This window comes from Buteo buteo, chromosome 11 (genome assembly GCF_964188355.1).
Source record: "Buteo buteo chromosome 11, bButBut1.hap1.1, whole genome shotgun sequence".
In the NCBI taxonomy this organism is placed as follows: Eukaryota; Metazoa; Chordata; class Aves; order Accipitriformes; family Accipitridae; genus Buteo; species Buteo buteo.
Genome location: NC_134181.1, coordinates 29,893,310 through 29,908,192, shown reverse-complemented (window position 1 = coordinate 29,908,192; position 14,883 = coordinate 29,893,310). Strand labels below are relative to the sequence as shown.

Here is a 14,883-nt window from a genome sequence, read left to right as displayed (position 1 = left end):
CGGTACTCTGCAAGAGGATCTTTTACAATGCGGCATCTGTTAGAGGTAGCCAAGTTTCAAAGTAATTGGAGGAGGGAACAGGACTCTTTCCAATGGTAAATAATTACTTTCAATTATTAATAGCCTATATTTAGCACTTTCTACTTCCTCCTTATGCTCCAGCCATGTTACACACATTTCTTTGCATGCAGAATAGCTTTGTCACGATAATTGTCTTTGTTAACACTCACTTGAATTAGCCAAAGATTCTTTTCCATGATTCAGCATATACATTCTCTAACCAGATCTGTGATTCCAGTAGGAAAAGGACAAACCACTTTGTGAAATGAAGAAGAGTTGAATTTTGAAAACTGCGAGACCCAACTGGCATTTAGTTTTACTATCCTGGATTCGAACTATAAAACATTCTCAATTCCTTACAAGCATCTCATATGGATACTCTCCCCACCCCCCCAATAAACAGAAGACCACTGATGACAAAGGGACAGAAGCACACTGAATGGAATCTTAGGAGGGACTCTGAACTCTCTTGAACGCTTTTAATTAGATCATTAGCAAGAATTTCAGTTTAGTACCCTATCACTAAGGTCAGGAGTCCATTGAGTCATTTTTTCAAAAAACATCGTTATTAACTAATTAATCAGTAAATGCCAAATTTAATTAGATTTTTTTTTTGTCCCCAGAAAACTCTTGTACCAAAAAAGAGCTGTGATAAAAATTAGTGTTTACCAGGAAGAGGTGGTGCAAGAAGTTGGTTGGATAGCAACTGCAGGTGCTCCAGAGTGATATCACGGATAGCAGGAATATGAAACAGGCGAGTAAACATATGTGGAGATTTGGGGGCAAAAATATTGAGGAGAGCCATGCGGCAGTATAGCTTGGCCAGAGAAGCTTCACTTCGCAAAAGCTCTCTAGAAAATACAAACAGCAAAACACAAAATTTCTTCACTACACTTAAAATAAGCCGTATCCAGCAACCTGGCCCTGAATCCAAACCTATATACCTAATTATTTCAAAGGTTCGGGTAGACCCAAATCTTTCTTATTCACTTAAGATAGCACTCAACCCATCTAATTCTGGTACCAAATTAAGGCACCTGGATTAGTAGCCGACTCTCCACTAAGTCAGTCAAGAGTTCTTGAGCTTTTAGGTTGCAACTGACCAATGTACAAGAAACCTAAGCTTCAGTGAAGGTACCTATTACACCAGCATGTTTAAAAACACTTTCACATGACTAAGTAAAATCCTTCCAACAAGACAATTCTAACCAATTACCTTTATTACAAAAAAAAAAAATGAAAACCCCACTACCCATTAAAACATTAATCTTTGTCAGCTTTAATGCAATAACTACAATAAGATTCAGAAGTTTACTGCTGCTAAAAGGAAGGTTGCAGTAGATAAACTGTACTATAGGAAATGTGATAGATCAAGTCAGGTAATACAAATGCCTTATAACTAAATTTCTTTTTTTTTTTACCTGTGAATTTGGATATTGGTATTATCCAGGGTAACCAATCCATTTGTTGCAGTCCTCCTATAACCAGCAGGTGGCCTTTCTAACATGTCAATAGGATACCAGTATCTTACCAGAACTCCTTCACTTCTGAGATAGGTCTCTACTTGCACCAACTCATTTACCTGGAACACCAAAACCAATGCTGTCAGTGAACACAGTCTAAGCAGTTCAGTACACTTAATTGTATTTGCTCACAGACACCTGATGCTGATACATTAAAAGCCCTCCCAATGTATCTTTACTTACTGAATCAACATCCAGAACAACACCATGAAGACCAAACGTCTTCAGCATCCCACGAATAGCAAACTTGGGTAACGCTGTTCCAACAGCACTGCTGGTAACGTTGTTACTGTCAGGAGAGCGAGTCACCACTGTAAGACCTGGTCAGAAAGAGACAACACAATTTTTAAGGTACAGCATTTTCCTCAGATTGACAATTTATGCCGTAGATCCAAAGTACCAGAGCCCCTTAGCTTTTATTTTCCCCTCAAGATACTGTTTGCTGACCTTACCTTTTCGTACTTTATCAATTGTAAACTTGTTTGCTTCATCTTTGATATCCTCAATAGTAGGAAGATAGAGGTCTCTCGGGATGCCACCATTTTCCTCATAGAGGAATTCTACAGTTTGTCGTGCTATATCAACCATTCCTGGTAGACAGAAGGGAGCGCTAGTTATTTTCCCCAGCCACTTGAAGTTCTTATTAACTTCATACGCAGATGAAGTTAATAAGCAGATGAGCTATCTGAATTACTTAAATATTCTTGCAGTCAGACTGATAGACAGGGAGTGAAGCTTTCCTGAGAGACACTTATATGCTTCTCATTAGGGCTCAGAACTCCCACTTTGCTCTTACTGTGACTTTCCCACAAAAGGGTCATCTTGCCAGAACTGTATTCATTTACAAATACTCCCTTATTAAAGTGTTCCTCAAAAGTTTTGCCATGATATAGTCACAGACAGAAAATGCATGCAGATAATTTCTTCCCAAACTATTATTCCAAATTATTTCTGCATCCACATCACAACAGCACAACAAATTCTGCCACTATTTCTACCTAAATAGTCCAACTTAAGTAAAAGTGTTAAAGAAAAATCATGACCTCAAACCAATTCTAAGTACTTGACAAAACCAGCAAGTGAATTATTTTTTCTTCAATTTAAGTTTTCCAGCCCTGAATACATTAAAACATAAAAGAAACACAGGTGTTATCTTCACACTTACTGCACATCATATAAAACAAAGTGCATGGAAACAAACATAGCCATACCTAACTGTAAAGCTCCTTTAATCTGATCCAACCCAGACTTTCTCTCAGCCTCATTACGGAATCTTCTTCGAATTGTAGGGAAAACTTTAGTTTCCCAGGCTTTAACCAACAGGGCATAGTGATCCTCCTACAAAGACAAAGGTTATTTAGAACACCAAGAAGAAAGAAAAGTTAAGAGCAGCTATATTGTCCTTAAGGAAGCAGGAAAAACCCTTGTGTGGCAAAACTTAAAAATCTGAATTACAAGATCTGTATTTAGACCACAAGTTACAGCAGGCAGAGCTTGCCACGTTCCTTACCCGGGGAATATCATCGTCATCGTCATCATCACTTTCATCATCTGCAATAGGAGGGGGATGAGGATCGGGGCCTGACGTGATGAAGTTCTCATAGCTTAGTTCCATTTTATAGTGGCAAGATGTGTCACTGTCATACTCTGCAAAATGTACAAGGAAGCAATGAGATCATAATGCACTAGAAGGCATGCAAAAATATTCCATGAGTTTTTTGCGAAATATTGCATTTCATAATCTCCAATCAGTCTGTGGAAATGTAATGCATTTTGACATAGAATAATGAATTGGTTGATTGAATCAACGATAACATCTTATTGTATTCAAAGCCCTAATAAGATAATTTCTCATTGCAGTTGCATTGAGAATAATGTGTGCATCCTTATAAACAAAGACAAAAGTAAAATTTTTTTTAATTGCCTTGTCTAAAATCAAATAAGCATGTATGTGACCATGCTTGTTGTACTGCTTTACCTAAACAGGCAGTACCTAAGGACTGCAGCCAGGATGTACTTAAAACTTATTTAATTGATTGCAATTTCTCCTGAAAGAGATTTAAAAAAAAAAAAAAAAAAAAAGAAAAAGTTCATCATCACTTTACGTTGTTGAGCCGTAGCAACAGCAGCAATTCTACAAGGAGGTCCATGGGTCCCCGGATCAGAAGCTATGCTGGTGCCAGCATCGTTATCGCTATCAGAAGCCATGGCAAAAGGCAACGCTTCAAAGTTGGCACTTATTTCTTCAGCTAGGTCAATACACAGATCAGCAGCATTCCTGTGAGCCTGTCCTTCAGCATAGGCAAATTGGCGAGATCCAAAGTTAGCACGGATTTTCGTGTTCTGAAAGAAGTTACACATGAAAGCATTAAGATGAGTTGTGGATTGTTTTGATCCTTCTCTTTGCTCTTTTTAAAAACTCAGCCAGAGGGATAAGCTGATCACATCTCCATGCCATATGGTTTTCCCAGCATCACTAGCTATAAAACTGGATGCAGCAGGGAAAGTATTAAGCTTCTAAACACAAACTTTCAACTTGCCTTTTTTCTAGCTTCAAGATAACAGCATACTCAGTACACTTTGAAGCAAGGTCACTGCTGGGAAGGAATACTAATAGAAGGGCTACTATTACAGAATAATGCCATCTCATCAAGCACATTAATGTCTTAATGGGCAGAAAAAGTTCAAAATAGTGACAAAAACATATATGCACCTGGGAAGGGTAATCGAATACCTCAACCTAACTCAATAAAGGTAAAAACTATCACTCTACTTTTTTATAGATAGGTAAGCAGGCTCAATACTTTCTACATAATGTTTTTAATATTTCTGAAAGAATATCTACCAAACAATGTACTTCTGTTAAAAACTTGCCTTTTTCTGAATGTGGACAACTGGCCACATTCCACCAGAAACATCTTCTAGATATGGCCCAAGTCGCTGCCCACAATACGTAAAATAAACTCTGCCTTTAGCTGGCTGCCCTGGAGGGGGTGGAGTTCCTTCTGTTCTTTCCCATCCAATTCCTGCTACATCACCTGTAGAAGAATACAATCACCAAAAGAAGAATATGGATTTAATCTGTTTTCTCATCCACTGCTTCCCTTACATTTAGGCAATTTTCTGATTTACCAGACAAGCAAATTAGCTGTACTCTTACATACCAGGAGAAAGAGTCACATCCAGTCTAACACTCTTCCACTGTAGCAAGCTGGAGCCATTGTAATGCACTGCTCGCCCATTGCTGCAAAGTTAACACGAGAAGAAAATTAAGAGGAGCACTGAAACAAATAAGGATTACAACTCGCTACCAGCTGGAGTCTAGGTAGCTGTGATACTGACAAAAGGCAACTCAACTCTCCTTATTTTGATAAGGAGATATTCTAGTTCATCATTTTAACATTTCAATTAAAACATACGTGTTGCCTACTACAATGCGCTCACAATACTCCTCCCTAAGAAGCATACAAATGTAGTGAGCAAGACCATGATTTTTCATGTGCTTCTCTCCAACATACTTGTGAAAGAGACAGGTGCCCACGGGATTTGTCCAAGCACCATCCCGTTTTTCTGCTTCTGTAGCAAAACCGAAGGAAACTATTGGTCCAGTGTCATCATCTGTATCTCCATAGGAAACTATTTCAATTTCCCAGTAGAACGATGGTGCCTAGAAATAAAAATAATTTTAAAAAAATTATTTACAAAATATAGGTAAAATATAAATATTCACTATTGAATATTAAATGACAAACTGTTGTACAGTTGTGAGTTCTTACCTGTACTGGAACTGGTGAAGTGGCATAGATAAATGTGCCCCGAGGAAGTCCCCCACCTGCACTAGGATCAGCCAAAAAGGTCACAGCTGTGAGATGCGATGAAAACATGCATGCTCGCACAGGGGGAAACACTCTTGATGGGCTCCAAGTGATTTCTTTCGGCTACAAACAGGAACAGAGCATTTCATTCTACCAGTGACAGTTGAAGTCATCTACTGAAATCCAATGACACATTTATGAAGTGCATGTTTAACACAACACATCCAACTACCACAACTGCAATCACAACAGACCACATCCCATTACGGAATTTCACATTAAATGAAATGTTTAAATAAGAATCCAACCAGTTTGGCTCCAACACCACAGGCAGACCCTCTGCACTCAGTGGCTGGCTTCATTTGCAAGGGACAGAAGACTCAGCACCATTTCTGTGCTCACCTGTCTTCTGTCTGCTTGAAGTGGAGGAGGGGGAGGTCGAGCACAGTCACGATACAACATTCGTAACCTTTCACACTGCATTTCTACAACAAGAAGCCTCTCCCCTGCAACAACAAACCAAGCCAAGTCATGAGGTTCCAAGCAAATCTAGTTACTTGAATTCAACAATGCAATCTTAATACTGGTAAACTGAAACAAATATGACATTTGCATTTTCAGAGATCTGATCAAATAGTCTCACTTTCCCAATCAACAAAATTAAGGACAAAATCTAATGTATACAAGCATTTGTTTTCCTCATGTTTAATTTATATTTGGTTAGCAAAGACATTGTTATCTTAATTAAGATATAAACTTGCTCACTAAAATGAAGTTTATGACCCAACAAAAGCAGGAAGTCAAAAGAATTTATGCCTACTGTCAAAAAATCAGTACGCTCCCTTTTACACTGGAGATCATACTGAAATCCACTTGGTTCCTACCCTAACATCCTTTGCTTCAGCCATTTTTCCTCCAATGAAAGGCTCTGACATGTTCCTAAAACTTGCCCTTGAACTAAGACTTCTGCTGGGCCCACTGCTTATCCTTAAACAAGAGGGAAGGAAATCAAGAGCTCAATCATAAGAAATATAAGAAAGCATTGTAAAAAAACCAGCAAAGAGGTCATAAAAAGAAAACATATAAATGATAATGTCAAGGAATACAGAATTGGTTATACTGGAAAGCAGGAAAAGTGGAGAGGGTTCAGAAGCATAGCAGTAGAGAGCTAGTCCCAGGACTTGCATCTTCTGTGATGCGTAGGATACCCATGTTCTGACCTAAAATTTGTGCCTAATGTTTAAAATTATTCAGTTTGATTATTAGCTACTCTTAAATTAACAGCTCTGCAGCTATGACAAGACATGCTGTACTGTGCTAGCTATCAAACTCTTAAGTAGCTGGAAGACAAACCACTGAAATGATTTTAAAAGCTGTTATGTCTCTGAACCAAATATGACAATGAAGCTGCAAGAACATGTTGAATACCTACCAGGACTGCACTCCTGAGCTACCAAATTAAGAACTTCTACAGCAGCTGGACACTGTTGAATGAATTCTTCACAGAATGAGCTGTCTTCTAACAGCTGAGCCATCACCAGGCATGCTCTTAATGGAAAAATAATATGTTTAAAGTATTACAAAAGTATACGCTGAATTCAGTTTTCTTCACGTGAATTGAATTCAAGACTAATTTAAAAGACAGCACGCCGACTGATCTATTTCTATGTCTGGTTGCTTAGCTATCCATTGGAACTTCCACAATGACAGCCTTCTCCTGGTTCATAACACTTACTTATATGAAGAATTTGCTCAATGCATTGTCAGTGTTACAGGCGGCACTTTATTTTTGATACTCATTTTAACAACATCCAGACACTAAATGTACTTAAGGAAGCAAACAAGAATTTTTGCATTGTCCCCTGCTGTCATATGTCAATACCCATAGAGGAAGAAAACAAGAACTCATGCAATTTTCTTGAACATCTGTGTACAGCATCAAAACAGACTGACATGCTACACAAAACCCAACAACTCACCTGGTTCTTATTTCAGCAAGAAGCCGGACCACTGCCATTACTGGAGTTGAGCCATCTCCTGTTGCAGGAAGTGAGGTGTGAATAGATAGACTTCCCTCCTGAGGAAGCAACATGGACTGGACTGCCTGTACTACCTTCTCAGTAATGGACAGTTTATGAAGAGGCAATGCCTGATGGTGGGGGGGCACGGTAAAAAGTTAAATTCAAGTAGTTAGTTTCTAAGAAATGAGGGCGTTTTATTACCTGGAGTTAATTCTCATTTTGTACTATCACAAAACCAGCACCAAACACCAGTCAAAAAGAGAAGAAATAGAAACAAAACCAAGAGAAACAACACAGTATGCAATGGAACATCTTTAAGCACCAAAAGATGAATATCCATGTTACTTGAATGAGAACTTAAATATAGATATTGTTAAGATATATTTAAAATAATGAGGCAAACTTTACAAATAATCTTTAATCAAAGATGAAATAGACTTTTTACATGCTGTAGATTAACTGCCAGTATGCTGTGACAAAAAAATAAATAATTGATATTATACTTAATATTGGATTCTTAAAACTACCGTACCTCAGATCTTGGAACACAGAGCCTAGATAATGGAATAGTTAATGTGTCTGATGCTTGAGAGGTCTTTCTACCGTCTATACTGGTAGGCGGAAATTTGACCGTTGCTATACCTTCTTGTTCATTAATAGATGCCACAACTCCAATGCTTCCTGCTATTCCTTTACCTAAAACCTACAACCAAAGAAGGCCTGCATAAGATTTAAGTCTTTACAAACAAGAAACACTGAGTGTTTAACACCACACACCAACTCAACACACAATTAGAGCTGGGTGCTTTAGGAGCAGGAATAACACACAACAGCAGTCTCCACAAGGGTTATTGCAACTGCTTCACAATCGCAGGCCATCTGCACACTGCTTCACAAGTATGCCAATGCAGGCAAAACATCGTCAAAAGCACCAATTCTCATTTAAGATATAAAATGTGAATGGTGCTGAATTACCTGAACTTCAGAACCTATTTTAATCGTCTCCTTAAAGCCACCCAGAGCACAAAGGGCAGCTACTGCCTGCCGAGCAATTCTTTGAAGTTTAGCAAGTTTCCTTCCACTGCTACTCCCATTCTCCAAAATACTCTCTGCATATTTCCCAAGTTGTGGAATGTACATCAGAGCCCGAGACAGAACCTGAAGACAGAAACAAGAATACCAGAGAATGACTTCAAAGAACAATTCAAACAAAAACCAACGCCCCAAGCCTTCAGCCCACACACAGTCTCAGAAGAATTATTTTTGTTCTTGAAGTGAATTATATAACTCAGAATATTCTAAGTTCTCTGAAGCGTGAACACCATCAAAGCCGGCTCCATTCCCTATTAACTTTTAGAATCACTGAGTTACATATATAATCTTAGCAAAAGTCTTCATTCAAGGATTTAGCCTAAGCAACAGATTAGGTGCTATAGAATTCAGAGGAACATAAAAGCAAGGTGCCATACTTTCCAGGCAACACTTTAGACCCTCAGACGTCATGGCAGAGGACTGAATAGCAAAGGTAGAATAACTACCTGGCAAAGGCAAGATAACTCCCTAAACAAACAGCATTATTAGTTACTGAAAAGAATGACAGGTGACAGGTGAAATACAGAATGACAACACATTCTCTAATGCTGGACAACTTTTAGTTATTTATTTCACCCCAAGACATCAGATAGATAGCATCTACTAGAAAGGGCTGCTTCTGTGAAGTTACACACCCTGGTTTGAAGTGTTAGAAGTAGTAAGTCAGAAAGAAATAGCTTAGCAAATTGCTAATAATTAAGTTCTCTTAACTACCTAATACATGCTTGGTGTAGAATCTGATACTTAATCTTGTGTTTGCTTACTTTTTCAGCAGTTGTTGTCCATATCTGAGCTGCATTTGATTCTGGTGCCATCAACAAGCTATGTAGCAAAGCGATCACCTCTGCTGCCATGCTGTTTGCAACATGACCACTAATGAATGGCCTCACAGGATCAGTCCTATACAGGAGAAGAAAGCAATTTGCCCATTAATTTCAAAACAAGAGGAGGAAAAGAAGCTTCAATTGTCAACAACAATATACAGCACAAAAAAGGGAAGTTTACGAACACCCAGATTATTTCTGGAGAACTACAAATACTGGTATACAGAGAAGCAAAATCTAGACTCGAAGCATAGAAACTAAGTGACCTACCTGGCAAGCTCAGAATTCCTCTCTCTGCAAATAGATGTTTGCGCAGTCTTCTTTTTGTCCCCACTGGACAACCCGCTAGTTGTTTCTGGATTGACAGTTTCTATAGGTGGCCCAACACTAACTATTAGACCAGACTGTGCCCACTTAGTTGCCTTTCGAAGAGCTGCAGCAGCTTCTTCTGTAATAACTTCACAGCAGCCACTCTGCAAATAAAATTGCCATGTAAGACAAATACTAACATTAGCTCTATTTGGCCACACTACGTGGTGGATTTAGCTCTCCTCCCTCCCCATATGTAAAAGTACTGAGAACACATCAAAACATCCTCCTGTGTATGTATTAGTCACAGTCATAAGAGAAATTCTCTGTTGCTTTTTCTCATCTACAAAGAGATCAGAGATCAATGTGGATTTCATTCTTAGCTTAACAGCATAGTTTCTCTTCTCTGGTCAAAAAACCACACATGAGCATTTCTGGTGCAAATACTCAAAAATATGTCTGAAAACATACATGAACATGTAATTGAAATATGGGGTTTAAAATTTCTACTATCAATGTGCATTAAAGACTTCAGGAAACAGAATATTAAAGGGACTTAAACATGACCTACGACTGTTGGAGGAAGCATCAGCTGAAATTCTTCTTCCATCATTTACCCTTATATTTACATCAATAACTATAGAATGCTAACATTACATATAAAGTTATCTTTCTGAACAGTTCTGTAAATTAAACAACATTTAACGAAGGGGATTTAACATCAGTAAAAACCAAGAATTCTGAATGGCCACCAATTTTTACGATGTTAAATAATTCTTTAGTTATTCCTTTCTTACTTTTGTCATGTCTCGATCCATTTTCACCACTTTCTCCATATTGGCTCCAGTTCCTAGTCGGAATGGACGACCTTCTGAGCTACTATTAAAATGAAAACAAAACACATTAGCTTTGTTTTCATTGGTGGAAAAACCAGTTGAACTATACAGTCCAATTTAATACATTATGCGTGCTTTTAAGTTATTTGAAAGCAACCCTTGCAACTGAATTGCTCAACAGTAATAGAAACACTTGATAGTTCAAGGACATAACCAGTTGTACTATAATTTACAAAAGGAATTTAATACTATTGAATGTAGTTATTTGCATAGCAATTTAACCCTTCCCCCCTCAAAAAGAAGCATAATGAAACTGGCTTTTACTGAACACAAATGCCTAAGGGCTCTGAGTTAAACTTTCACCTAAGAACACCCAACAGCTGTACCTTTAAGTGTAATTTTTAGGGCATGGGTTCAAAACCAACTTGGAGTGGAGGAAGACGAAACAAAATGCAAGAGGTGATAACATTGGCTGTTTGATATTCAGAGATCTCAAAATCCAGGTGGGTACTAAGAATACTAAAGAAGCTGTAATAGCAAATTATTATCCAGCGTATGCATTATTAAAAGCAATGCTTTTAAAGCCATTTTGCTTTGATAGTTCTACTTGTTAGTCCTACATAGTCTGTAATACCCTAACAAGATAACGTTCAATTTTTCTGATGGAGTATCATTTAAGTAGCTAATTTTTCATGTGATTGTTTTCAGACAGATTAAGATGGTTTTATGTTCCTTTGCTAGTGGCTTACAGGGCTTGTAAGCAAGCCAAAACCAAAATGTCACACTTCATATATCCCTCCTCCTTTTATACCTCACCTCTGTATACTCTGCTCTGTTTCAGCTTTGCTACTCTCATCATTGCTAATTAGTCTTCTTCAAAACAGGCAAGTCCAGGAAGTACTGGGACTTAGATTCTTTCTGCTGCTGCCTCACCACAAATTCAGTACAGTGGTACGCATTTTTATCCAGGTAACAGTATGCTAAGCATCAGCCCTATAAAGCGTTTTTGCATTATCTTATTATTTTGCCAGTAAACACAACAAATTGGGAAGACATTTTGCTTGCCCATTTACTATTATGTCTAGAACGCATTTTTCTACAGCTGTAGCACTAAAAAAAGAAGAAAAATGGAATTGGCGAAATTGGTTGCTAATTCCAAGTCAGTGAGTTAAGATTACCTTAGTAATGGCTGAAGGACTTCATGGGATGACTGGTCTTCCCGTTTATGAATAAAAATAGAAAGTTTACCATCCACTGCCTCGCTTTCTTCTCCAGGATCTTTGTCACCTTTTATGGAATTTTTAGGGCTGGCTTTTGCCAAAGTAGTATCTGGCTCAGAGGCAGTTGGAGAAAGAACCGTCTGACATCCTTGAAGTAGAAAGGAAAAAACCAAAACAAAGAAAAAACACACAACCATGAGCTCCATTGACAAACTTTTCTGCCCTTGAAACTAATGCTAACACACCCGAGATGCATCTAAAACATGACTGTGACACACATCTTAGTTTGAAATATCCTATCTTTCAGCACTGACATATCATATACCTTTTCCTACTTGAGCCTTCTGTCAATACAAAAGCTCCTTGCAGAAACATGACTTGCTTGGCAATTTCTCAAATTAGCATGACACCTAAAAGATGCTGGTACCTGGTACTACATAATCTGCCAGCTTTGCCAACAGCAGAGAGGCAATCTTGGAGGCTGGGTCACTGGGATCATCTTGTTCACTGTTCAGAGAGGGTACCGAGTAACTCCAGGGAGGCAATTCCACATTTCCACAGTCCTCAACACTCATGAGAGGCAGTGCAGCACGACACAACTGGAGGATTATAAGGACCAACTTTGGAGAAGGACGCTGATCCAAAAGAAGTGACAGAAGCTTGGACACACAGGCTGGCTGGCTCAGGATTGCTTTACCTATGTGACTCCTGAGAGGGAAAAAAACAGGTAACTGCTGTTCGAGGAAAAAAAAAAAATGATTCTTTGATGATGCTGTTGGAATTCGAAACAAATGAATTTTTTACAAGATGTAATTAAAAAAAATTTCAGTGTCTGGCAAAACCTTATCTGCAACAATTCTTACACAATCTGATAGCACTGATTAAACAGCTAAGACTGAGTAAGTGTCAGTTTACAATCAAGTTTTAGAATGGTTTTGAAAGTTATCTTACCTTCATTACTGTAAAAAAAATAAAAAATAAAAAAATCCCCAAAAGAACCCCCACCTGCTTTCATACATAGGAAAAAATACTCCAGAGACATGGTGTAGTACCTTGACAGGTCATTAAGAAGACTGAGAACATCTTGAAGCGCATCATTTCCTGCAGCTTGGTTACCACAACACTCTGTAGCTCGTGCAAGGTGGTTGGTAAGAAGGCTGGAGACCTGACGAGCCAGACCAGAGTGAACAGCTTCTGTTGAACCACCTTTAAAAGTAATGCAAGAATACACAATTGTAATTAACAAAAATGAACGTACACATCTACAAATTCCTCACCTATAAGCAAATAGTAAAAAATATTTTTGTTTTGCTATAGCAAAACTTTTATATGTAAAATATCTTAAACGAAAAATAAAACCTGATACAACATCTATGTCCCATTAGCCAACAGCCATGTGTCTGTAAGTTTATGTATGTTATGGGTGAATCCTACCACAGGAGAAATGTGTAAGTAAGTGATCACTCAAGGTCTGCAGGTTCTCTGATTATGTCTAGACAGAACCAAGTGGCAGACTTGAAATTATCTGCAACATAAACACTCCCCTGAGGAGAAAAAAACCCCTAGAATTTAAAAAAACAAGAAGAAAATTAACTTATTTTTGTATCCACTTGTGGGTTCTAAAGAACCCACACAGTGCTGAAGTCATGATGAGTGAATGCCCTGTTTTAAATACATTTACACCACTTCTCAGGCACTTGGGCAATTCTAAGGCATGCAGTAGATATATATTTGGCAGTGTCCCTACCTTCTTCTTTCTCCCATTCAACACACCGATTTGCTAGCACCTGGAAGGCAGCCCAAGCCATGGTGGCCACCTTCTGTTTCTTAGTCTGTTTTTCATTCGAACTGGATTCTGTCTGGCTGCTTAAACTGCAAAGCCTGTCCATAAGCTGTACCAGGCCACTACGTACCAAACACTTCTCTTCACTCCTGTATGAGAATAGAAATTCAGATTTTACTTCAGTAACTTTTCAGTCACTAACAACATACACAACAAAAATCCAGAACTTGCTGTTAACTCAGCAGTTAATGACTCCACTTCACAGAAAGATGGTTCTGTCTCTCCCTTGTCCTTCCCAGATGAAATTCTATATTCTGAGAAAATTTAAGACAATGTTCTGAGGTACTCTTCATTATGAAGAAAGGGAGTATATTTATACTATATAATGCTTCTCCTTGAGGCAAAATCTAATAAGGACAGCTGTGGATGTCCTTCCCTTTCTGAAAGAAATACTTTCATACCTTGTGTAAGGTATAGTGCATAAGAGGCCAATGCTATTTGCACAAGCAATGGGGTAGCGAGCACACAGCGAGACCACAGACGTCATAGTCTCTCCAAAAGCCTCCTGGACTTGTTCCACCATCCCACCACACGTGAGCTCTTCAATTCTGTTGGTAGTTAGAAATTTGAAACAGTAGGCTTTCTAGGTTAAATAAAATAAACAAACTTCCAAATATAGCTTTTAAAAAGAAAAAAATAATCAGCACATATTAAGAATTACTCAAGGAAGATTTAGAAGCAAAACTGCAAGTCATTTAATGTTTTAATATGAAACATATGTGTAAACAAGATAGTATGGTAGTTTTACCTCAGACATGATTGAAATTTGACTACAAACAAAATAACTACAAAATATTTATCAAATTTAGATGACAGCATCAGCTAAATCTACCACCAATACCTAATTAACAGGAATTTAGAATTAAGTCAGGACAGTAAGATATCCCATATATATCTCTGTGGACACATCATCCCAGTATGAAAGGAAAGTTCATCTACTGCCGAATAAAAGCATTTCTTAGAAGTTTCTGCCTTTTTACCCTGCAAGGGCCAAAGTGGTTGTTGCAATCTTTGTTCTGCAAACCTGAGCCCTCACAGCTAGTTACTTCTCATGGTTTTTCTTTGCACAAAACAATTTACTACCTTCTACAGAGACTGAAACATTTAATTATTTTTCATAGAAATAAACAAACCTTGGTCCTCCCTGAAGTACCATGGTCACTGGGCCTACAAGATGTGTCACACCGCCAACCCGAACAGCTGCCGTCAGCAACTCCCTCATATGCACTAGGGCTTGCTTCCTCGTATTCCCACGCCGCCACCTTGTCTGAGCAGCCAGCAGAAAACTGCTGCTGGATACCTATGAGATTTTGTTTGTTTGTTCTGTTAATGATACACAA

At 38.3% G+C, this 14,883-nt stretch overlaps 1 protein-coding gene across 7 annotated transcripts in view; it reads right to left on the bottom strand.

Moving 5' to 3' along the window:
- Window positions 1-14,883, bottom strand: part of HECTD4 (HECT domain E3 ubiquitin protein ligase 4) — a 78,038-nt gene that overhangs the window by 20,896 nt on the left and 42,259 nt on the right. For all 7 annotated transcript variants that reach the window (XM_075041207.1, XM_075041208.1, XM_075041210.1 and 4 more), the window contains exons 32-56: window positions 14,677-14,843; window positions 13,945-14,091; window positions 13,448-13,632; window positions 12,753-12,906; window positions 12,128-12,408; window positions 11,659-11,848; window positions 10,442-10,523; window positions 9,606-9,808; window positions 9,276-9,411; window positions 8,395-8,577; window positions 7,952-8,122; window positions 7,378-7,547; window positions 6,831-6,946; window positions 5,801-5,904; window positions 5,360-5,521; window positions 5,102-5,250; window positions 4,748-4,827; window positions 4,458-4,621; window positions 3,689-3,926; window positions 3,094-3,230; window positions 2,795-2,921; window positions 2,036-2,173; window positions 1,767-1,903; window positions 1,482-1,642; window positions 730-911 (exon numbers count right to left, since the gene is read on the bottom strand). In XM_075041207.1, the coding sequence (XP_074897308.1) occupies window positions 730-911; window positions 1,482-1,642; window positions 1,767-1,903; window positions 2,036-2,173; window positions 2,795-2,921; window positions 3,094-3,230; window positions 3,689-3,926; window positions 4,458-4,621; window positions 4,748-4,827; window positions 5,102-5,250; window positions 5,360-5,521; window positions 5,801-5,904; window positions 6,831-6,946; window positions 7,378-7,547; window positions 7,952-8,122; window positions 8,395-8,577; window positions 9,276-9,411; window positions 9,606-9,808; window positions 10,442-10,523; window positions 11,659-11,848; window positions 12,128-12,408; window positions 12,753-12,906; window positions 13,448-13,632; window positions 13,945-14,091; window positions 14,677-14,843 (3,964 nt within the window). The remainder of the gene's footprint in view (window positions 1-729; window positions 912-1,481; window positions 1,643-1,766; window positions 1,904-2,035; window positions 2,174-2,794; window positions 2,922-3,093; window positions 3,231-3,688; window positions 3,927-4,457; window positions 4,622-4,747; window positions 4,828-5,101; window positions 5,251-5,359; window positions 5,522-5,800; window positions 5,905-6,830; window positions 6,947-7,377; window positions 7,548-7,951; window positions 8,123-8,394; window positions 8,578-9,275; window positions 9,412-9,605; window positions 9,809-10,441; window positions 10,524-11,658; window positions 11,849-12,127; window positions 12,409-12,752; window positions 12,907-13,447; window positions 13,633-13,944; window positions 14,092-14,676; window positions 14,844-14,883) is intronic.